Source organism: Zingiber officinale, chromosome 8B (assembly GCF_018446385.1).
Source record: "Zingiber officinale cultivar Zhangliang chromosome 8B, Zo_v1.1, whole genome shotgun sequence".
In the NCBI taxonomy this organism is placed as follows: Eukaryota; Viridiplantae; Streptophyta; class Magnoliopsida; order Zingiberales; family Zingiberaceae; genus Zingiber; species Zingiber officinale.
This window is the reverse complement of record NC_056001.1, coordinates 110,941,404-110,965,583: the sequence shown is the minus strand read 5'-3', so window position 1 is coordinate 110,965,583 and position 24,180 is coordinate 110,941,404. Positions and strand designations below refer to the sequence as shown.

The 24,180-nt window shown below is 38.4% G+C and overlaps 1 protein-coding gene across 1 annotated transcript in view; it reads left to right on the top strand.

Annotated features, from left to right (window-relative positions):
* LOC122017117 overlaps positions 1 to 22,532 on the top strand; it is a 31,958-nt gene extending 9,426 nt beyond the window's left edge. Inside the window, exons 3-4 of the mRNA XM_042574622.1 lie at positions 21,701 to 21,859; positions 21,975 to 22,532. Coding sequence (XP_042430556.1) covers positions 21,701 to 21,859; positions 21,975 to 22,211 — 396 coding nt within the window. The 3' untranslated portion in view covers positions 22,212 to 22,532. The remainder of the gene's footprint in view (positions 1 to 21,700; positions 21,860 to 21,974) is intronic.
* The last annotated feature ends 1,648 nt before the right edge of the window (positions 22,533 to 24,180 follow it).

Sequence of the window (24,180 nt, the reverse complement as noted above, 5' to 3'; positions counted from 1 at the left end):
TGACGTAGTTGGTTCATGCAAGGTGTTACTGCTAATAGGCCTAGAGTTGATTCCTAGTGGTGCGGAATGTCCCGTTGGTTGCCTTAACTCCTTCTTGCATGCACTGCTGTTGTTGGGCAAAAGCTCTTACGATTTACCTCCCTTGGAGGGCCGTGGAGGTGACAGTTTCACCTTTTGCTGTGAATATTTCATGTGTCGTGTGTCAATCGTGTCAACAAGTTATAATTCCATGTTAACCCTTGAGATCCCTTGGCATGTTAAAATTGATATGTTTTTTTTTTTTTTTTGTAGTTTGTCTCCACACAAGATGATATCCAAATTGTAGCATTCTAAATGGAAAGTAAAGATTGAGCTTAACTATAATTTTCATATCTTTTTCTTTTTCTTCTTCATCTTTTTCCTCCTTCCACCTCCAATTTATCACCAGCATCATACATAAAATGCCCGAAATAGTATCGTTCCAATAAAAAATTGAAACATTGGTACAACTCGAGATTTCAAACTTTGTTAAAATTCAAGAAACAATAGTGTCATATCTTTTGGAATATTAGAGAAATAATTTGGAGTAGAAGAGAAATATAGAAGACCAAAATAGGAGTTAAATTGGCGGACAATAAATTGACTAATTGTATGTTTGAATTTATAGTTAACGGTGAATTAGTTGCGTAGTGAAACTTTTACTCACCTAGTCAACCTAAGTTTTAATTAACTAATGAAGCATTAGTTGCCTAAGTTTTACTCTTGATTAATTTGTGCAAACTCTAGTCGCTGAGTGGAGATCTAGTTGATTAGTTTTAACTTTTTGTTTGTTTATTTAGTTGACTAGATTATGAGTAAGCGCCTAAAACCAGGATTTTGTGAAGGTTGATACTTTGTTGTGTGTTAGATTAAGTTGCCTAGTTCACTTCTAGTAGCCTAGCATTGACAAAATTGAATTTTAAATTCGGAAATACATAAAAATTCAATGAACTTCATAAATCTGTTATGATCCCGAGTGTAGGATCGAGTCACAGGTCGAGATCCGGATCCGTACTTGGTCATGCAATATGTAAAGGGGAAAGGGGGGGGGGGGGGGGGGGGATTCGTCTTAGACAGAGTCCAAATTGCTCAGGGGAAAAACTCGTTCTAGACAGAATCTAAATTACTTAATTTTTCTTCCTCTCTTCATTGATAACAATACTCCTAATATAAGAAGTCAATTACATGAACTATTCAAGGAAAAAAGTAAAAGACAAATTGCTAAAGGAAACAAGGAATAAAAAATAGAAAGACCCTTTATTTATTTCTACTTATAGCAGTAGTAAATTTTGACAGTAGTAGAATTTGGGCAGTAGCAAATTTATTCCAGCAGCAAATTAGGTAGTAGCAGATTTATTCCAAACTGACAATTTAGGTAGTAACAGATTTATTTCAGTAGCTAATTAGGTATTAGCAGATTTATTCCAAGTTGATAATTTGCTTTCGATTATAGTGGCATCCAATAACGACGTCTACATCATCACTCCCCTCCTCGATGCTGAGCTTGTCCTCAAGATGGAAAGCGGGGTATAACGCCACTAATAGCATGGAGGGAAATTTCCGAATCCACTTCCACTTCCACCTCTTCCTCACCTTCCCTGTCATCATGAGACACTTTAATCCAAAACAAACGTTTACACTTGTGACCCGTGGAATAGGACTGATCACAGTTAAAACAGAGACCCTTGGCTCTCCGTTTTGCCATCTCGACATGGGTCAAATGTTTGAAGAATGAAGCAGGTGGAGTATCCTTGCTGATGTCCTCTGTTGTTTTGGTCTTCGCTAAAGGAGGGCCTCCACTGCTAGTGTTGAGCTTGGTTGTGGTCCTGTCCTAATTCGTGCGCAGCAACCACCCGCCTTGATGGAAGTACTACTTCCGTTCTAATGCCCTGGCCATATTCATTGCAATGCCTAGGTTTTCAGGCTTCTGCAATTCGATGTCGATACGGAGATCTTCGACTAGCCCTGCAGTAAATAAGTCAACCTTGTTACTGTGGTCGGAGGTCCGAGGTCCGAGCGAGGTGGGACTGGAACTGCTGCTAGTAGTCTTCTACTGAGCTTGTCTGCTTCAGATTTGTTAGCTCTCCCAGAGGGTTGTTGCTCATAAGCATCCCAAAGCGGATATGATAATGTTTTTGAATTGCTTCCAAGTCATATCAAGTTCTTCCTGTTCCATTTGATCAAACCAAAGTTGGGCTTCCCCTACCAAGTGGAAGGCAGCAATGCCAACCTTGTTGGTTTCTGTGGTCCTTTGGTTGGCAAAGAATTTTTCGCACCTTTTAATCCTGCTCAGTGGATCCCCTTCTCTAGAATAGGTGGAGAACCCCATCTTCGAGTACCGTGGAACTAGGGTGCCACTAATTAGTGGTTCGAGTCTGACCTCCGAGGCTTTGGAAGGGCCACACTCTACGCTAGTAGGGCTGTTTGCGGTGGGCACCGACTGCTGTCTTGTCTCTTGAACAGTATGGGATAACTCGGTCATTTGCTCCTCTAGTCCGCGGAAGGTGATATGCTCCATGAAAACTTGCTGTTGCGAGATCAATCTTTCCATGAAGGCATCGAGGTTGGATGTGATAGGATCCGTGTCACCTATGATCGACTCTAATACCAAGTTGACCTGAGTGCAAGATCGAGGTCGAGATCCGGATCTGTACTTGGTCATGCAACACGTAAGGGGGGAATGGAGGGGGAAATACTCGTTCTAGACAGAGTCTAAATTACTCGAAGGGAAAAGACTCGTCCTAGACAGAGTCCAAATTACTCAATTTTTCTTCCTCTCTTCATTGATAATAATTGTGGCAAAAGGCGAATACGCTCGCCTCTAGTTCCCCCGCCAACCCATCCCAAGGCCAACACGGAGGAGGTAAATCACAGGCGGCTACTAGCCTTTGGAATAGTGACTAGTACATAAGGGAGGTATTTACCTCGGCTTTGTCGAGATTCGAACCCCAGACCTCATTGTGGCAACACCTCATGCGCTAGCCACTAGACCCTTCCGAGGGGACATAACTAAGGTAGGGTAAACTTTTTACGTGACTGGGCCCACCGCTCCGCGGTCCCATACCCCAGAACCCCCCGAAAGGATTTTTTGGGGAGCCTCAGTACCACGTATCCGACGGATAAAGAGTTGATTAGAGGGCTCGAACGCGGCACCTCAGTCAACAATGCCCAAAATAGGACTTAAATTGATAAGAGCATGCGCAGGTGGGGGCTCGAATCTGACACCTCAGTCAATGGGTAACAACGTCATAACCAGAGCACCCCTAGTTCAGTTGTTAAAACTAAGGTAGGGTAAACTTTTTAACGTGACTGGGCCCAATGCTCCGCGGCCCCATACCCCAGAAACCCCTGAAAGGATTTTTTGGGGAGCCTCAGTACCACGTATCCGACGGATAAAGAGTTGATAAGAGGGCTCGAACGCGACATCTCAGTCAACAGTGCCCAAAATAGGGACTTAAATTGATAAGAGCATGCGCAGGTGGGGGTTTGAACCTGGCACCTCAGTCAATGGGTAACAACGTCATAACCAGAGCACCCCTAGTTCGGTTGTTCTCTTCATTGATAATAATACTCCTTATATAAGGAGTCAATTACATGGACTATTCAAGGAAAAAAGGAAAAGACCAATCGCTAAAGGAAACAAGGAATCAAAAATAGAAAGATCCTTTATTTATTTCTACTTATAGCAGTAGCAGAATTTGGGCAGTAGCAGATTTATTCTAGCAGTTAATTAGGTTGTAGCAGATTTATTCTAAACTGACAATTTAGGTAGTAACAGATTTATTCCGGTAGCTAATTAGGTAGAGTAGATTTATTCCAAGTTGATAATTTGCTTCCGATTATAGCGTCCACATCAAAATCTTAAAGGTTCACAAATAATTTAAAATCCTCTACATGGGAAAAATATCATTTATAACAAATTCAAACTATTTTAATAATTTTATATAAAATTAATTTATAGACAAACCCATTAATGCTATCAAGCAATCTTACTATCTTTTAACCATTCTACATCTAAACAACAAATGGGTATTTAATGTAATATATAAATATGACATAAGACTTTTTTTTTTTTTTTTGATATACCTCTAGTTGCTTGCTTAGACATAAAAGGATCATTATGTTTTTCTCCTAACTTAAATGTGTTTGTACACATAAAAAAAATAGGAGATTATTAGTGCAGTCAACCTCCTTGATGATCGAGTATGATCATAGGTTTTGATGTGTTAGAAAAGAGTTTAAGTTAAATTTGCCTACTGCTTTGGTAGTGTGTATTTGAGTCTTGCAGGACTTGTTAGAGTATACACAGAGATGACTCAACACGGTCAAGTTGGTTGGATATCTGGTGGTGCTGTGTAGATCAGTAAATGATGACGTACAACATTTGAGAGATTGAAGGATAAAGAGTATTGGAGTAGAGCTAGGGAAGTAGAATTCAAAGCAAAGACGTGAAGGATGACACAGAGAAAGATCGTGGCCTCAGGTGCATCTGAAGGATGTGGGGCCGAAGGAAGATGAATTCGAGGTTAAGGCAAACCTGAGGGAGTTGGGTGTTGAGAGATTATATACTAGGGCGAGGGTAATATCTAATATAGGCGGACTCAATCTTAGAGTGGTCAAGTCAAATGCACCAATCAACTAGTATATTGATGGTGATAAATCCGCAAGTGCACGGAAATGTCGTTAAGTTATAAAAAGATATCAATCCCACGAAGACTATAAATCAAGTACTAATCAAAATGGCAAAATAAGTTATCTAGAGAATCAAGGGGGGTTGAGTTAATAAGAGAGCTTAAGAGAACAAGAGTGAGTTGAGAGCGAGAGAGAATTGTGAGAGAGAGAGAGAGAGAGAGAGAGAGAGAATGTTGTGAGGTTGAGAGCAATTGAGAGACAGAGGAAGTGATCGAAGGGGGAAAGCGATTCTCGGACTTCGGTTTCACCCAAATGATTGTAAGCACCTAATCTATATTTGGTTTCCCATCATCTATGGTTATTTTTGTAGGTAGACTATTTTATATATCCAATGTGAACTTTTAGGACTACACTAGTGTATCCGTTCTAATTCATCGTCTACTTTCAGAGCGATAGAGCTTGGGGATTGCTTTTCTAAGGAGATCTCTGTCACGTGATCCCACTGTTAGTATTAGCCCTAGTACCAATTATAAGATGATTGACAATGACATTTTTTGAATCATATTTCATTAATTAATAAAAGACAAAGTTGGTTATTATATTACTTCATTTCAGTGCCGAATGAATAAGTATAATAATGTCCTAGGGTAGTAGGTTCTAGTCTATAATATATCAATTGGTTGAATTGATAGTAGGATATTGTAGATATATATAAAATGCTATTCTTAACTATTCCTAGTCAAGCATTAATATACAAGGACAATATTAATGCGTTGAGACTAGCATGTAGGTCAACGGATGACTTAATCTCACAAGTCATAGATATGAGATATCAGGTTGACACATGAGTATATATTAGAGAATATGTATTGAATGACCCATCATAAGAATGTTTCATGGATCGTTATATGAGTGTCATAAACATTCTTGACTATTAGTATGAATAGTCCTTAGACCTGAAGTCATTATAGTTCCTTACATAAGGAGATGTGTATTTTGGTATCGACAAACGTCACCTGTAACAAGGTGGACTATAAAGTCGATCACTAGGTATGCAATAAGTTATGCGAAAGGATGTGAGTGATGTAGATGAGATCTATTTCTTCCATATGACGGAAGCGATATCTGTGAGCCCCTTGATTATGAGTTAATATGCAATATTGAGCTTATTTGATTGAGTGTGTTTATTTAGATATCAAGAAACACAAAGATTGATAAGAGGATGACACGGTCTATGCCTCATTGATCAATCTAGATATTAAGGATAGAAGGATTGAGTCATACAAGATAATAGACACGGAAAGGTTAGGTCAGATTGCGACATTCTCATCACTTGAGTATTAATGATGTCTTGCTAGATGTCACTCATTGCTTATGTTTCTAAAATGATTTTAGAGACATTGCCAACGTTACGAGATCTCACACACAAAGAACATGTTAATTTAGAGATGATTTCATATGATGGATCATTGAGTCAATTCGGATTGATGAGGATTAATGAGTTATACTCATTCATTTAGAGGAGTGTTCAATTTAGAATTGATCATGCATTGGATGAAGAGCAAAAAGGTGGTCAATTTCATAAGACAATTGATATTAAGACATTTGATTGAATGAGTACAAAAGGGGTTTTTGATTCATTTCATAAATACACTTGTGTTCTTGCTCTTCTTCTTCTTCCCTCTTTGGCCGAAATCTCCTATTTTGGCTGCTAGTACAACCTTAGGTGGGTTTTCTTCTCTGAGTTTGTGAGTTCGTGAGACGGATGGAACGTGTTCGTGTGGATACCAAAAGAAGCGCAAACACTTGATCGTGTTGAGATCCAACGAGGACAAAGTTGCTGTCGTGAGTTCGTGTTTACGCAACAAAGGTATAACTCTCATCACAATTAGTATATGGTTTCCTTCGCATGGACCTTGTATTTATTCCGTTATGCTTGTGTTGTTTTACGCAACAAAGATCCTAACACCCACAACCCCTGAGATACCTACTCCTATTGGGTGGCGACGAATTGGTACAAATCCATTAAGTTCTATGATAATCTATTGCTTATCGTGACATACCGATCTGCTTTTGTAGTCGACTCTCCACGTCTCGGGTTTCTACGGATCGGAGGATTGGGTTCTCCTTTCAGTTCATCCCCAAATCCTCGTGGGATATGAATCTCGTGCTTTTGACATTGAGATCGTGTGTACATAGTAGGCTCGGACCATAAATACACATTTCATCCGACAAGAAACATGCAAAATTAATAGATTAAACAAAATAGTGTTTACATATCAAAGGGCTAATTCCTAATTCTAGAATCAAGAGAACTACTCCATGGTGAGGGAATTACAAACCAAAGACACTGAGAGAAACATTCATACAATCCAAAACAGAGAATAGAGGAAGAAATGCTTAGCGAGAAGATTGTCGGTGTCTTCGGTATGGTTCTTTACTCTGGAGGTGGACGAATCATCAAAACAGATGAAGATGGTTGCTCTAGGGTTTCCCCGAGAGAGGAAAACTCTCTCCAAAGGAAGGGGACGGAGCCCCTAGTCCAAGATCATCCAAAGAAGGGTTTCCTTGACTTTTTTATATCCTCCCCAAACTGTCAAGATCTGCCAGATTTACAAGGCTCCGCCAAAATGGATTTTTCTCGGGTTGGGCCCTGAAGCAAACTTGTAGAGCATGAGATTATATATATTTTGATAGGTGGTTTGACCTGTAACTATAACCGAGTTTAAAGTTATGACTATTCGAAGTTTGGTCTGCAGTTTGGGTTAAAGGCTGACATGACCCATACTGGTTGGCACGGGTGCCCATGTTAGGCTCACGAAAATGACCAAAATTGATACGGGTGGTGCCCACAAACACGAGTGACTGCAGTGGAAGGTGTTTATGGTCATTTCAGTACTGTTTTGCCCCTGATTTCATCCGTACGAACACACTTGTGTCATGGGACATTGCCGGAGCATGTTCCTTGATTAAAACTTCATTTTGATGGTCTTTTTAATCTTTTTTCTTTGTGGATGCTTCGTGTGTTCGGATCGATAATGAGACTCGATGATGAGGTATGGTTAGCCCGTGTTGAGCCTTTTTCCGCCTAATTCTTCATCTTTCTTGGCCATAGGAGCACACCCATGTCATGGGACACGGGCAGAGCATGTTCCTTGCTCCAACTTCACATTCGAAGGGATTTATGCTCCAGAAATCATGTCCTATCAATGAAAACAAGTAAAAAACAGTTCTCCGAACTAAAAGAGTAAAAGTAATGAAATGAAACATAAAGAGAGGCAAACATGAAATACGTGCATATAAAATGGGACAAGATGTGCGTCAAACTACGATAAAAATCTTATATGAAATACGCTCATCATATACATGTTGACTAAAGGTTGAGTTGGGTGCACAACGGTTAAATAGAACAACTTCTATGCTTGTGGTAGTTTGGTTTAGATGATTGATGGGACTAGATTTAGTGGATTGATAAAATCCAAATCCCAAATGAGGAAGCTTCGAGGTTAAGGTGGATTTGTAGTATTCCAATCAACTAATAAGGATTTATCAGTCGATTACTTGTCCAATTGACTTGGGGCTGGATGACAAGTGAACAAAATGTTTCTATTCACGAGCGAGTCAACTGGTGAGTCAATTGATCATGGATTGCTCAATTGCTAGAAAATTTCCATCGCTATAATATTTAGGTGGTGTTTGTTTAAATGATGGGAATGACTATGAGTATGAGTTTGATAGTAATGTAGAATGAGAATAAGAATGGAAATGAAACTCACCTAGTTATATGGGTTTTGTTGATTCCCATAAATTTGGAAATAATTTCCAAATTGTCATTTTCAAACCTACAATCCAAACACTATCTTTTTCTATCATTCCAGTCCCTCATTCCCAAACCCATCAACCAAACACCCCCCTTAGATTGTCATAAGCCAATGATGTAACAAGAAGGATCTGATCTGCCGACTGATGGAAACTTGGCATTCGATTGATGGCCGTCGAGCAGCCATTGACTTTACTGAGAAGGAGAAAAGTTTAGTGACTGATTCGATGATATAGGCTGTGGACATGGCAACTCGTGGGGGGCTGTGAAACAATTAGGTATTTGATTTGCTGAATTTAATTTCTTCATTTCCTCTATGTTTTTGTTCAACTAACCAAACTAGTCTTCAAACGAGCATGTGAAATCTGTAGAAACAGGGATGTTCGTTATTTACCTCTAGCTAGGCTATCGGATCTCCAAAAATTATGGGTGAGGTAAGCTGAATTATGAGTGTGGTAAATAAGAATATGCATGGACGATTTGAGCTCAAAGATACAAAGACTTACAGATATAACTTTTGAAGAGATTGAGGATGTGAGGAATGAGGATCTCTTTTCATTCAGAAGACAAAATATGTTGCATTTATATACCTCCTAGATATCAAAATTTTACAACAATAGAAAGAGGTTCAAGAAAGATTTTACTGCAACTTGAGAGTCTATTGATGCAAGTTATATGTTTTAGGAGGTTACATTCACCACGAAATTCACCAAGTTCAATGTTTTGAGAATAACATTATTATTATTATTATTACTGAGATATTAGTCTTTTTTTTCTTCTTACCTGCATGTGCAAATTAATTAAATTTGCAGACGTCAAAAATCCCAATTCCTAATTATATATATCCCAACACTATCACATAACTGTTCAGCAAATAAGGTGCAGCAGTTGAGGGAAGAGATGCAGCAAGGTAAAGTCCGTTGATTAGAGCTTCAAAGATGATCAATTGGAAGCCTAGGAAGATAGAAAACTACAATTAGGGCTTCAAAGAGATCTATGATGCGATTAGGTCTTCAAAGAATCAATTTGACGAGGAGTTTCTCTCCTTTCAATTTTTGAGTTGGAGTTTGGTAGTCACAGCTAAGAGTGGAGATGGAATGAGATTCAACAGAGATCAGGAGCTGCAATCAAAGTGCTAACTGGAGCAAACATGCGGAAACTGGCAGAGATGATCACCCGCACAATTGATGGAAGTTATAATAACCATCTAGCTGTGGAAATTTAATTGATGTGGCAGATGAGTTGGCAACTCTGCATCAGAAAAACTGTGACAAATCTAGCTGTGCTATCGACACTATAAAACTCACAGAAGGATTGCATTGGCAGATTGATCTTTTAGTGTAGTGTTGTTTTCACCTGATTGAGAGATACTAAATAGGTAAGAGATTCATGGGTTGATATCAGTACTGAATTTGCACTGGGTGATGATTACGTGTCGGTGCACCTTATAGACTTAAGTGCATAATACATATTATGCCTTTATACTTCCTCTAAAACCTTTTATTTATTTATTTTTACTACCTTACTGGGAGTCATTGAAACCTCCATCCATGTTATTAGGTCTCTTCATTGGTCGCACCCACCCAGCCTGTGTTATTGTTCTCGTTTGTCATTGAGGACGCTATGGGACATAGATAATGTTTCTGCCTTGTAGTAACTTGTTGCATTTCCTAACTTATTGGAAGAAACAGTTAAGAAGCTAATGATAAAGTCAATGCTCAATTTCATGAAGATCACAATGAAGATGAAGATGCAGCTTTTACTTGTCCATCTGAAAAACAGTGAATGAAGCAAATAACGAAACCTTGTTTTGATTTTGAAAGACCACATATAAGATGATGATTCAACCTTTTCTTATTGGATGGAACAACCTAAGAAAGATAACAACAATTCATTTAAGTTCTTAATGAAGGAGAATGATGCAGATTGAAATTAAAATGAATAAGATTAGAGCAATGATATGCACAAGGAAAAAAACTCAATGAAAATCTCAAGGATAGACACATAAAGTCATGGCCCACCATTTCACTTTTTGTGGGCCCCCATCACTTTATGTGTCTATCCTTGAGGTTTTCATTGAGTTTTTTTCCTTGTGCATATCATTTTTCATAAGATTATTATTATTTTTTTTTGGAAAAAATCTCATAAAAAGATCCTATCAACCAGACCTACCAAACCTAGTAAAGACTGGATCATGTTTTTAGGCAACTTGAGCCATTCTTGTTTCTATAAAAGAGAGTCTCAACCTCTTGTGCCAGTCATTCCATTTCTAAAAGTTTTGATTCCTCCAGTCATTTTCTTCCCGCGAGATGATCTAACCAGGCACGCAACATCAGGATCACAAATAGAAGCACACAGATCTGTCCCATCCCTGGTCATCACCACATCCCATCACTTTTTCATCTCTGTTCCACTTTGTGTAGTTCAAGCTGCTAGGAGTTTTTTTAGCAGCTTTAATGAGATATTGTTCTGAATGCACAAAGCCATAAGTTTACCCTTGAGAGAGTATATTGGAAGTACTTTTTTATGTTACAATCTCCAACTGTATCATTGTCATCAAGCTGTGCTTGATCAACCTGCTAAACATATTATAACACAGTTGGATTTCTCTTTGATTCCACTAAAAGAGGATCCATTGCCGGTATCAATGCTTAGAGGTGAGGAGACACCATGAGAAGAGAAGATTAGGGGAATCCTGGCTGGAAATTTCTTTGCTGATGTAATTCTACTACAAAGGGCTTGAAGTTGTCCCTTGCCATGCTATGGAAATCCATGGTTGCTCAGTGTTCTGATGAGGTCTTTCTTCTAGTGCTTGAGAAGGAACCAATATTTCTCCAAAATTCACTCACCGTTTGAGAAAACAGACAGTAACCATTAACACAATGGAGCAGAATTGAGTCCACCAGCAGCATTGCTCAGGGGATTGAGATGGCATCGACAATTGTGGGAGGAGGAAATTAGGAGGCAGTTGTCCTTGCTTGTAGTGAAGAGCATCTATGTGCTCATGAATATGATTCTATTGCTTCCTCTTCTGTACTTTCTTGTGCTGATGCTAAAGAAAACACATGCACGCTAAAGAAATGCTATATTGGAGATATGGCAGGAGTGACGACAGTTAGTGGTGACCATGAACCCTAAGTGGCTTGTTTGTAAAATTATAGAAGGGAAAGCAGTGTGAAATTGAAATCAACTATGAAAAGCAACTAGTCGAGGAAAAAAACATTTAATTAAAAAAATTGGCAACCTTTTGCCTACCTGACAAAGCACAAATAGGGTTGCAAACTCTTCCGTTTTAGTGTAGTTTAATATAGAAGATTCTAGAAAGTAGGTTGATATGGATTGTTGTAAAATTCATAGATTCATAATAAAAATTGAAGCTATTTTGTTAAACAATTTGCAGCTTTCTTATCAAATTGTCCAACATGCTGAAGAATGACTAGTATTCATACTCTTCTTTGAGTACTACCATTTCATTATGAATACTAGATATAAATACTGCAATGCTGTTTAATGCACGTGTTCCTTTAACTTTGCCAACACGGATATGCACTAACTTCTTGAAGTTGTCCAATTGTGGGAAGTAAATACATCTTAGACCTTTAAGATTGCAGTCATGGTGTGAAATGTCGTTCCGTGCCGGGCGGTACGAACGGTATTTACCGTTCAGTTGCGGGCGAAACCGACACCTCACGTGCTGAAGTTTTGCATAGCGTAGACGGCTGCGGGAGATCGCGGGGGGTGTCCGGCGGCATCGAAAACTTCTTGTGATGCTTTCGACATCGTTGAAAATGTCCTGCGACGCTTTCGGTGCCGCTGGAAGCTTCTCTCAACGCTTCCAGTGCCGTTGGATGCCCCCGCAATCCCCCACGATTCCCCGTAGCGATTTGCATAGCAAAGTAAATTTTTATTTAATTAATTTAAACAATTCCAGTGTATAATATTTCGAACAGACTTTTATAAACCTTAATTAAATTATCTCAATAAAATATATAAAAAATATATTTAAAATAAAAAATTTTAAAATTAAATTTATTAATTAATATTCTGAAAATTTATATTTTAATGTTTTAAATTTCATTTAAAAATTCAAAAAAATTATAATAATTCTGATATTTTTTTATTATTTTAAATTTCATTTAAAAAATTCTAATTTTTTTAATAAATTAGATTTATATTATGATAATTTTTTTCATTATTTTATATTTTTTTTACTATTTTACTGTTTAATTAATATTTTTTTGCTATTTAAAATATATATTATTTAAATTAATAATTAAATAAATAAATAAATAATTTTCTTAAAAAAATATATATTTAATTATTTTTTCTAATCATATTAAGTTGTCCAATAATTAAAATTTATATAAAATCAATATACAACTTATTTTTAAATTATACACAATAAACATATTTATTTAATAATTACTATATATAAATAAAAAATATTAAAATTGTATTGGCATGACACGATATGATATCAAAACCGTATCGTTTCGGTTTGGGACCAAAATCTCGGCACAAGTCGAGATTTTAAACCATGATTACAGTACCTACCTTGATAAACAATTTTTTCCCAAAAAAAATTATCGCTTTATTTTTTGTTGGCAAGCCATCACACTTACAAATCATGATCATGCATGACACTGGAGCATATTCATGTAGATTTATCTTCATGAGCATGCTATATCATTCTTATATGTGCAGTCATCTAGGCTTTCTTAGTGAACTTTACTATTTTCCATGAAATGTTTTAAAAAGGTGTGGATTATCAAATAAGAAAGTGTAAATTTTGATAATAAATAGTATAGAGGAAATAATAATAGATAAGGAAGAAATAAAGGATTAGATTAATTGGATTGGTGTTTTTGCTGCATCTCAGTTACATGATGCATCTTCTTATATAGGAGGATGCTTTCATGAAAGTCAAATTGAAGCACCCGTAGATTTGGGTCTACATTAATTTGGCAGCTACATTACTTTGACCTTTTCAAGATTGTTTGTGACTTGTCCAAGACTCGTTTTCAAGTTGGAGCATACACATCCGTGATGCCTAACTTTCCTAGTAGAAGCAAAAATGATCTCCTCCAAGTGACTTTACCGCTTCATGAATATATTGACCAACTGATACTTGGTTGAGCCATGACCTAGTGAAATGGTTAGACTGGACATGCTTTATCACTTAGTAACAATCAAATTTAATATGTTTTATTCATACATAAAACACAAGGATTAGCCGCAATGTGGAGAGCGACCTAATTATCACAACAAAAATGATAGCAAAAGGTGGAATCTGTCACCCCAACGACTCCACACGATCGGCCCCACAACCATCTGTGAGGAGGTAAATCGGGAAACTGTAGTTGGCCAGTACGGAGAGGCCTTTTTTTTCCTCGGCTTTACCGAGATTTGAACCTTTACCCTATGGTAGCAACTCTACCCGCACAAGCCAACTCAACCCTGCCCCAGGGGCAATTATCACAACAAAAATGCATTGATTGTGGGTGGTCAATTCTGAGTGATGGTAGCAAACCTTTTATGCATAGCAACCGACTTGTTGCTAAATATCATTGGCCTGAAATCTGCTTCTGCTTAGGGTCTTGAGGTGGTCGTTTGGTTTTTGGCCTTCCAAGAGATAAGACATCCTTAAGCATGAAAAAAAAAATGATTTGGAGCATCGAGTCAATAGGTAACTTGCCCAGTCTAAGTTACAATATGCAATAAGGTTGAGAGAAGTTGGCCTCTGAGCTAGATTTTTTGAACCAGATTTCTCTTTAAATATCAAAAACTCTTATTGTCGCATACCGATGTTCTTGGCCAAGAGCTTTTATAAACTGAGACAATATATGGATTGATTGAGTAGCATAACTCTGCTTGAGTAATACTCAAGGAGATAAGTCTGCCCATAAGACAATACTATTTTATTGGTTCCTTCAACCAAGTTATGTTTGCCTTTTTGCCAGCTCGTGTTATTGCTCCATCAGGAAATTGGTAGGTTTCAAGCTCAACATTCTCACATTCTCAGAGAATGTACAAAATATACTTCCTTTGATGCGAGTAATGACTAGTTTTCATTTTGCAATCTTAATTTTTAAGTACTTCAATGGACTAAGATCTTTAATTTTAAAATATTTATACATAAAATTCCTGACATCAAATAAAATGACATTCTTGCAAGCATGATTTAAAATATCGATCCGTTTCGGAGTTTTGATTTATAATTGAAACGATACGATTTTGGTACTGTATCATGTTGTACTGATATGTTTTGAATATTTTTTAAATATAAAATATATTAACTAAAATTACAAATTTAATCTAAATATTAAAAAAAATTAAAATATATAAAAAATGGAAAATAAAAAAAATGAATAAGTTTTTTAATAAGAAAAAAATGCAAGTTCACAGGGTGTCGTGACCTCACGGAGGTCGTGGCATCCCATAATCCCATGGCCCATGCAACCCCTCGAAGTTCGTGCGTCCTCACGATCCTGAGGGCCACTGCGACCCCGAGGCGACCTCCACGAGGCCGTGGCGGTCCCGTGTAGGCCATGCAAGATCATGGCACCTTCGCAAGCCCACAGAGATCGTTGTGATCCCGTGGCTGCTCGCTATGTAGGTGCCAGGCTACGGACGGAGTGACAAATTTTGTGTTTCACCTGACATGGTATGAAATTTGAAACCATGCTTATAAGAATGGAGTCAACAACATAAAGTAAAACAAATAAGTTTGTCACTTTGAGTAAGTGAACAACAAATAGCTAGAATCTATTTGCTTAAAGCTATACTCCACTGTAGAAGTGAATTTTTCAAACCAATTTCGAGGAGACTATTTCAACCTATACAGAGACTTTTGCAGCCAACATACTTTTCTTTAACCAATAGATTGGAATTTTAGCAACAACTTTATATAAGCCTCCTTGTTCAATCCTCTATGTAATAATGCATTGTTGACATCTAATTAGTGTAGATTCCAACCATGTTAGAAAGTATAGCAAAATATTTTTGCAAATTTGTACCCTCTTGATTGTTTATACCCATTGATTATAATTTTCTTTCCAATTAATAGGTCTTTAATTGTCCATGTTCCACCTAGGGCTTGTATCTCTATCAAAATTGATTCTCTCCATTGTGAATGTTGGACCACAATGAAAAAGGATGTTGGCTTTTTATCCAAGTTGATAACAACTACATAAGCTTTGTGAGAAGGCATTACTTTATTCAAAGAGATATTTTTCTTATAGAATAAAGTAAACATGGATATTTGGATGCCGAGAAAGGGTGGTCACGTGGCGTACATAGTGTTTAAGATATTAAGGTGGTCTCCATGCTCATCACGGAGAGCATGGATTCCCCTACTTGTTTATCACCATCTCTTCCATTGCCACTTTATGTTCCTTCACTTCCAAATTGTATTGACTCCTCTTCTTACTTATCTTCCTTCGTGTCTATATTCCTCTCCACTCATCATTTAATTCTTTATTCCTCTTCACTAGTTGAACCTCATTTTTATTTATCTACATATTGTGTCTCAACAACAAAGTATTATTTTAAGCAAAACAAAATTCAAGCTCTCTAAAAACACCGTTACATACAAAGATCTCATAGTTTTTAAGCCTAAGCACTTGCATCGCTTTTGGTCCCGAGGATACCCTAAAAACAAATTTACTTCACCTATTATCAAACTTATTCCCACTTTTTAGATGCATTGGATATAACACCAATACTCAAATACTTTAAGAGATTGTATGTTAGCATTTTTTAAAAGGATCTCGTAGGGACTTTTTCCACTTAAGTATTTGTTAGAGTTTGAGTAATTAAGTGTGTTGCTACTCGAATACACTCTGCAATATTTTATTGGAAGATTTGCTTGAAACATTACAACTTGGGCAACATTTAAAATGGTGCTTTCATCTCCACCCTTCCATTTGGTGTGTTTCTACTCGAATACATTGCAATCTAAGTTAAGAATTTGAGAACACACTATCCTAAATGCCTCCATGTTCAAACCCATCAAAAGTTGTTGCAGCTTCTTCATCTCACACTCCTTAACTTACTAAGTAGCAGACATGGTTTAAAATTTTGAGCCACATCATAGTTTCATATAGTATCATGCTGTGCCTATATGATTTCAATAATTTTTTAAATATACAATATTTTAATTGAAAAAATATTATTATAATACTTAATTATTATAAATACTTATGATGTGGATGCCGAGGTGGACACCTTTGTTGGGCGTTGCTATAGTCGGAAGTAAATAAAACAAATTAGCTACTACTATAGTAGAGATAAATTAGCTATTATGAAACAAATAATTGCCTAATTTAACTACTGCTATAGTAGAAATACATAATGGTCTAATTAGATTTTCTATTTTTGATTGTTTCCTTTATGGGTTAGTCTTTCTTGAATCGTGTCATGTTTGGCTTCTTATATAAGGAGTGTTATTATCAATAAAAAGAGGAAGAAAAATTGAGTAATTTGACTCGGTCTAGGATGAGTCTTTTCCCCCTCCCTTCCCCCTTGCGTGTTGCATGACCAAGTTTGGATCCGAATCTCGACCTGTGACTCGATCCTGCACTTGGAACCATAACAACTTGGTATCAAAGTCGGTCATGGGTGACACGAATCCTATCGCATCCAAACTTGTTGCCTTCAAGGAAAGATTGACCTCACAACTAGTTTTTTTGGACCAGATCACCTGCCAGCGAGGACTAGAGGAGCAAATGGTCGAGTTATCTCGTATTGTTCAAGAGACAAGACGACGGCCGGTGCCCACAGTAAACAACCCTACCAGCGTGGAATGTGACCCTTCCAAAGCCTTAGAGGTCAGACTTGAACCGCCAACCAGTGGCATCATGGTTCCGTGGTACTTGAAGATGGAGTTCCTTGCCTATTCTGGAGAAGGGGATCTATTGGGCTAGGTTAAAAGGTACAAAAAATTCTTTGCCAACCAAAAGACCATAAAAGTCGGCAAGGTTGGCCTTGCTGCCTTCCACTTGGTATGGGAAGCCTAACTTTGGTTTAATCAGATGGAATTCAAAAACTATTGTCATATCCCCTTTGGGCCGCCTATAAGCAACAACCCTTTAAAAGAGCTAGCAAATCTGAAGCAGGCTCGGTAGAAGACTACTAGCGGTAGTTCTAGTCCCACCTTGCCCAGAACTCAGACCTCAGACCTCCGACCTCCGACCATGACAACAAAGCGACTTGTTTATTGCGGAGCTAGTTGAAGAATCAACATCGAACTGCAGAAGCCTGGAAACCTGGGCATTGCAATGAATATGGCCAGGGTATTAGAACGGAAGCAGTGCTTCCATCGAGGTAGGGGACCACTGCACACGAATTGGGGCGGGACTGTTACGTAACCGCAAGTGCACGGTTTCGTCGTCAATAATAAAAAGATTATCGATCCCACAGGAACTGTTGCTTAAACACTAGTTAACTTCGCACGGTGAATTATCTAGACAAACGTAAGATTGATTGGAAAAGAGAGAAAGAGAAGAGAGAAGAGATGGTGAATCTTGAGAAGGGTTGAGCTAAGAGGATGTGAGAGATAGTTTAAGGTGTGATTCTAGGATTTTGGTTTCCTTGTGATACTAGGCGATGTTACATAGATTGCTTAGTTCCTATCCTCTATGTTCATGCTCTTGTAGGAAGTCAGATGCATTACCGACTCTCCCCTGCAGTGGATAAGCCGGCATGATCTCATACTCCATGTCCTATGCTACTAAATGGAAGTGATTCCTATGAAGTCCGTCAGCAGGGCAACCTGTCACTAACGTCTCTCGGTCATATAACACAGAAACACACTAACACAATAACATAGAAATAGAAATAGTGATTATGCCCGATCCCCTACTTCCTTGTGGAGATTTGCTTCTCCTTTCAAGGTGATACCCTAGACATCCGTTAGTGGGGCAGTCTGTCACTAGCGCCCCTCGGTCATACGATCTAGGGTATCCCCTCTACGGGATTAACAATTCTACATAACCATTTGATAAAACATGCAAAAGATATATATAAGCTTCACACACATTTCATCAAACATGAATAAGGCATTAACAAGTCATTAAATAAAAACATGACAAATCCACATAGTTTTACATCTCCATCACACCACAAATACTCCCTAATCCTAGAAAGGAGATCTACTCCGTTGCAAAGGAAGAACAACCCCAAAACATAAAGTAAAGCATACTTACAATCCTAGATGTGAGAAGAAGGGGAAGAAGAGATGCTTGCCGATGTTTCCGATGTCTTGGGGATGCCTCCTTGCTTTGAAAATGGACGAATCGTCAAGGGATGGAGGTGAATGAAGCTCTAGGGTTTCCCCCTTAGGGGAGAACCCTTCCCCAAGGAAAGGGACGAAGTCCCAAACCCAAGATGAGAGGATCCGGTAAACCGGGTTTTCACCCATTAAATCAGGTTTTCTCATGATTCACCTTGAACCAAAGTTGTATCTCTTGAAATTATCTACAATATGATATTTGGATCAAGCCTTGGCTCCAACCGAGCCGAAAGTTATAGCGGTTGAAAGTTTGGTCTACAGTCTGGGCGAAGGTCCAGATGAACCCACGGTTGGGAGGCACGGCCATACCATTTAGCACGAGTAGACAATGCTATCTCTCCGCTGGATCTGAAGCAAAGTTGTAGACCTTAAAGTTAACTACGTTTCAGTATAAAGAACAACCCCAAACTCCAACCGAGCGCAAAGTTATGGCCGTTTTACGATCGGTCTGCAATCTGCCCAGAATTCGGCATAGCTCTGTTTTCGCGTGGCACAACTCCGTGGCACGGCCGTGTGAGATCCACACGGCCTCACTGGACTTCCTCTCGGGTTGAGTCACACGGCCGTGTGGGTCACACGGCCGTGACCTTCTTCTATGCCAAAGTCACACGATCGTGTGGATTCACACGACCGTGGCCTTCTTCGCCTCTGGAAAGTTGGCACGACCGTGCCATTTGGCACGACCATGTGCTGCTTAGCCACAGGATATTGACACGGCCATGTGGCTCACATAGTTGTGGCTTGATTTGCCTCTGGTGGGGGAGCATAACCATGTGGGTCACACGACCTTGGCTTGATTTCTTCCAAAGTTGTTCTCATGTGCGTTTTTGTTCCATTTTCACTCCAATACGCGTCCTGTCAATCAAAATATGCAAAGAGCAAATCTCCGAACATAATATAATGGAAGTATGACATTATAATGAAATATGGTGCAATAAACATAGATTATGCTCATGAAATATAAGTAGATGTGCGTCCAAATATGCATAAAAGTGTATATAATCTACGCATATCAGGGACCACAACCAAACTCAACACCAGCAGTGGAGTCCTTCCTTTGGTGAAGACCAATACAACGGGGGACATCAGCAAGGAGACTTCACCCGACGTCTGACCCGCGCTGAGATGGTAGAACGGAGAGCCAAGGGCCTTTGTTTTAATTGTGATGAGTGTTACTCCATGAGTCACAAGTGTAAGCGCATGTTTTGGATTGAAGTGCCTGATGATGACAGAGAAGGTGAGGAAGAGGGGGGAAATGGATCCGAAAATTTCCCTCCATACTATTAGAAATAAATTAGCTATTGCCAAATTACTAGAAACAAATAATGACTTTATTTAACTATTGCTATAGTATAAACAAATAATGACCTAATTAGCTTTTATATTTTTGATTCCTTGTTTCCTTTATGAGTTGGTTTTTTCTGAATTGTGTCATATTAGACTCCTTATATAAGGAGTGTTATTATTAATATAGAGAGGAAGAAAAATTGAGTAATTGGACTTTGTCTAGGACGAGTCTTTTCCCCCTCCCTTCCCCTTGCATGTTGCATGACCAAGTCTGGATCCGGATCTCGACCCGTGACTCGATCCTACACTAATGACCATAACAACTTACTATTAGGTTAAACTAATATTTTAAAAATTAGAATTGAGTAAAAATTAATTAAAATCTAGACATAATAATTAGGATCAAATTTAATTTAAATTTGCATTTAATTTATTTTAATTAATGCTTGGAAATTGTTTCCTAGATATTTAATGAGAAAAAGGAATAAGGAAAAAAAAATCAAAAAGACAATTTTATCTAAATAAAAAATAAAATATAGGGAAGAAGGATAAAGAATTAATCATTTAAAAATAAAAAAATATTACTTAAAAAAATAAAATTGAAAAAAATTGTAGAAAAAAATTAAATTGAAAAAATAACTCCTTCGCGAGCCCCACAGGGCTCGCGTGACACCTCCATGGTGGTTGCGGGGCTTGCGCGACACCTCCACGGCAGTCGCGGGGATCGTGTGATGCCTCGACGGCGATGGAGGGCCTTGCGACGCCTCCACAGCGGCCGCAGGGCATGTGCGATGCCTCCGCATCGGTTGAGGGGCTCACTGGGCTCTCGCGACGCCTCCGCAGCGGTCGTGGGGCTTGCGGGGCTCCCGCGACACCTCCGCGGTTGTCATGGGGCTCACACGACTCCTCCGCGGCGGCCACAGGGTGTGCTGTCTATGTCGGCTAGCAAGCGGAACAACATGTCTTATCTATGCCGCTTGGTACCGCATGAGATTTTAAACCATGATAGCAAATTCACATATACAAGTTGGGATATTGGAGTAGTTCTCTAACATGTCACACAACTCCTGTAACTCTGAATAATAATTTACCATCATCATTCTCTTTTGTGTTAGAGTGGTGATAATGGTTTTATTCTTGTGGAATTTGGGAGCATTCTCATGGGAGAAATGCTCCTTCATATTGTCTTATTGTATCTTCCCCTCCTCAGTATAGGTAGGCCTCTCATGGAGGCTTTTTCCGCAAAGTTAAACATCATGCAATCATCATGGCGTTGCATTCAAGACACGTCCTGTACTCCAGTGTATCTTCCTTTAGCTTTCCAATAAAACCATCAAATTCAAGACACGTCGTGTACTCCAGTATCTTCCTTTAGCTTCCAATAAAACCATCAACTGATCCCGATCTTAATTTATTCCTTTAGCTCAAATAACATTTTGCATTCCTCAGACCAAGTCAAATGGAGGCACTTATATAGATGTTGCACGTAGCTCACAATGTAATTACAAAACTATGTCGTGCAATTGTAACTAAAAGAGATACAGTAACCTTGTTGTGTACGTTGATTCGATGGCTGCATTTTGCCTCACTTGTCCAATAAAAATCTCACTTTGAACTAAAGAAACTGATGTATTCAGATGAATGTTTTTCAGGTTGAAAATGCACTTGGTGGTTGGCCTTTCGGACTTGAGAGCTTGACCTTCAGACTGAGGAATATGGAGTGCTTACAAGCTCCCACAGTCGCAACAAATTCACTTAACAGACATTCAGATAGTTTTCCCTCCTATTCTTCTTCTGAACTTGATACTATCGTATGTCCTATTATCATTTTGTTTATTTATTTAATAATTCTTACATGATACTACGATAAGCTCAATGATTATGACACCACTGCATTATTAATCATTTCATGTATTTTGAATTCAGTCAACAAAATCCTTCTTTCAAGATCATAGCATCACGCTGGGCACTTTAATTGGGATGACTCCAGTAGACAGAAATGTGCGATTTGCAAAATCATTTTTGCATGAGGAATTGGAGTATGCAGCAATCAAGAGCCTAACGTGTGACTCTGCTGAGGAACATGACGAAGAGATGGTATCTTGTTGCATCTGTGCCCCTTTTGTAGAGAATGTTCTTCCTGGCAAGAACAGCTCAAGATGATGAAGTTGTCTAATGGATAATTTCAGCACCAAGAGATCGTCTGTTCTTTTTGTAGCTGTGAAGGTATAGCTGGATGTTCAGCCTTTCGCCTACTGCTGCCAAGAATAATAGCAAGTGTTCATTTCCACACTAGAACTCTTTGTATGCTCTAATATACTACAAGTGATGGAGAGAACTTGGGCATTATTTCATTGAGATCTTTGTTTTCCCTGATTTGCTACAAGTGAAGGGGACTTAGGCACTATTTAATTTCATTGATGAAATGTTGTTGTGGACTCTAGAGATTAAGGTTATCAGTTGATTTGATCTCCCGTCTATTTATCCCCGGAATAATTATTACAAAGTCTTGATTTCATTAGATTGAATAACAAGATAAAAGAATGCATTTGATTTTTGCGGTGATGTTGGGAAGAATCATTTATAGAATAATGAAACATATGAAAAAAATTATAGATCCGTTACATTAACGGTTCCCTAGTATCGATCGTACGAATATGGAGGGAGGTAAATATAGGTACACAGGCGTTAGGTACATGGTGGGATAAATCTCAAGTCGTCAGTTTCTGAGACTCGACCTTTGGCCATTACGCCAGAGATGTCATGCGTCCACCGTCTGTGCTACGTCCTGGGGCAATACTGAAGCATATAAGTATGGTCATTAGTTGGTTATACATATGTTTTTATTTGGTAATTCAGGTGTCTTATTTTTCGAACTAACTAATATTGGAGGCGATTGAGCCGACCCCATCGAAGTTTCTCACTAATTATCAGGTGTTGGGGTTGCAAGATTACAAACATAGTCTCACATTGAAAATACATGGGAAAGATCATGAGTTTATAAGAGAAAAGATATTTCCATTGGTATGAAGCCTTTTGGGTAGAGTCCAAGAGCAAAATCATAAGGACTTAGGCCAAAAGTGGACAATATCATACCATTGTGGAGATATCTAAATTTTTTTTATCCTTCAATTGGTATTAGAGCTATAGGTTTTTGGCGGATTTCTTCAACATGTCGGGAACGTCTTCTGCAAAGTTTGATATGGTAAAATTTGACGGAACCAGAAACTTTGAATTATGACAGAGAAGGGTCAAAAATTTATTGGTGCAACAAGGCATGATGAAGACACTAGGAGAAAGAAAATTAGAAAGCATGGAAAGATCAAATTGAGATTGCAACATAGCCGCACTGCTAGATGAGGACCACTCGGCCCTACCTAAGTAATCGTACTTTGTGTTGTGTCTCATGGTTTTTTCTGCCAAATGAAAATGTGCATGCTCTAACCAAAAATCGAATCATGGTGCTCTTGAGAATCTGCCAAGCACCTTACCACTGCACCGTGTGTGTTTGATTGTTGTTGATGGAGTATGACTATTAATTATTCCTTTTCACATGAATAATGAGAATCTATTAACAATTGTTTTGTTTAGCAATGTGAAGTATTAAGCGAGTTAAATTTAGAATTTAACAAGAATTATTTTCATTAGAGAATTAGTATCCTGGCGTGTTATTACATGAAAAAGTAATTCAAATTTATAGTGAAGGACAAAAAATAAAAAAAAAATCTTGAGGGAAAATTTTCATTAGCTAAATACTTAGGTGTGGTAATATACGGTGTTAGATATAGACCCCAAGCGGACATGAAAAAATAAAGTGAAGGAAATGTGGCGGTCCAAGTCAAGGAATGTTGCAGTCAAAGGGTCACCCCTGAGCCGGGCCTAGTCCTCCACCTAGTTTTAAGGCCCCTAATTCAAGGACGATCGGCCCAATAGACGGTCAATCCTTCTATATCCAATGATCATTATCCTTCTAGGTTGAAAAAAAAGGTTGGCCCAGGAACATGCTTGAGTAGATTTCCATGATCCGGTCTTACTCCAGATACAACTTCATGTACGACTTGTCAAGCATGTTGGCTTTATTGTTCGTTCTCCCGCCTTCCTGTATACAGTCAGCAAGGTAAAAAAGGAAACT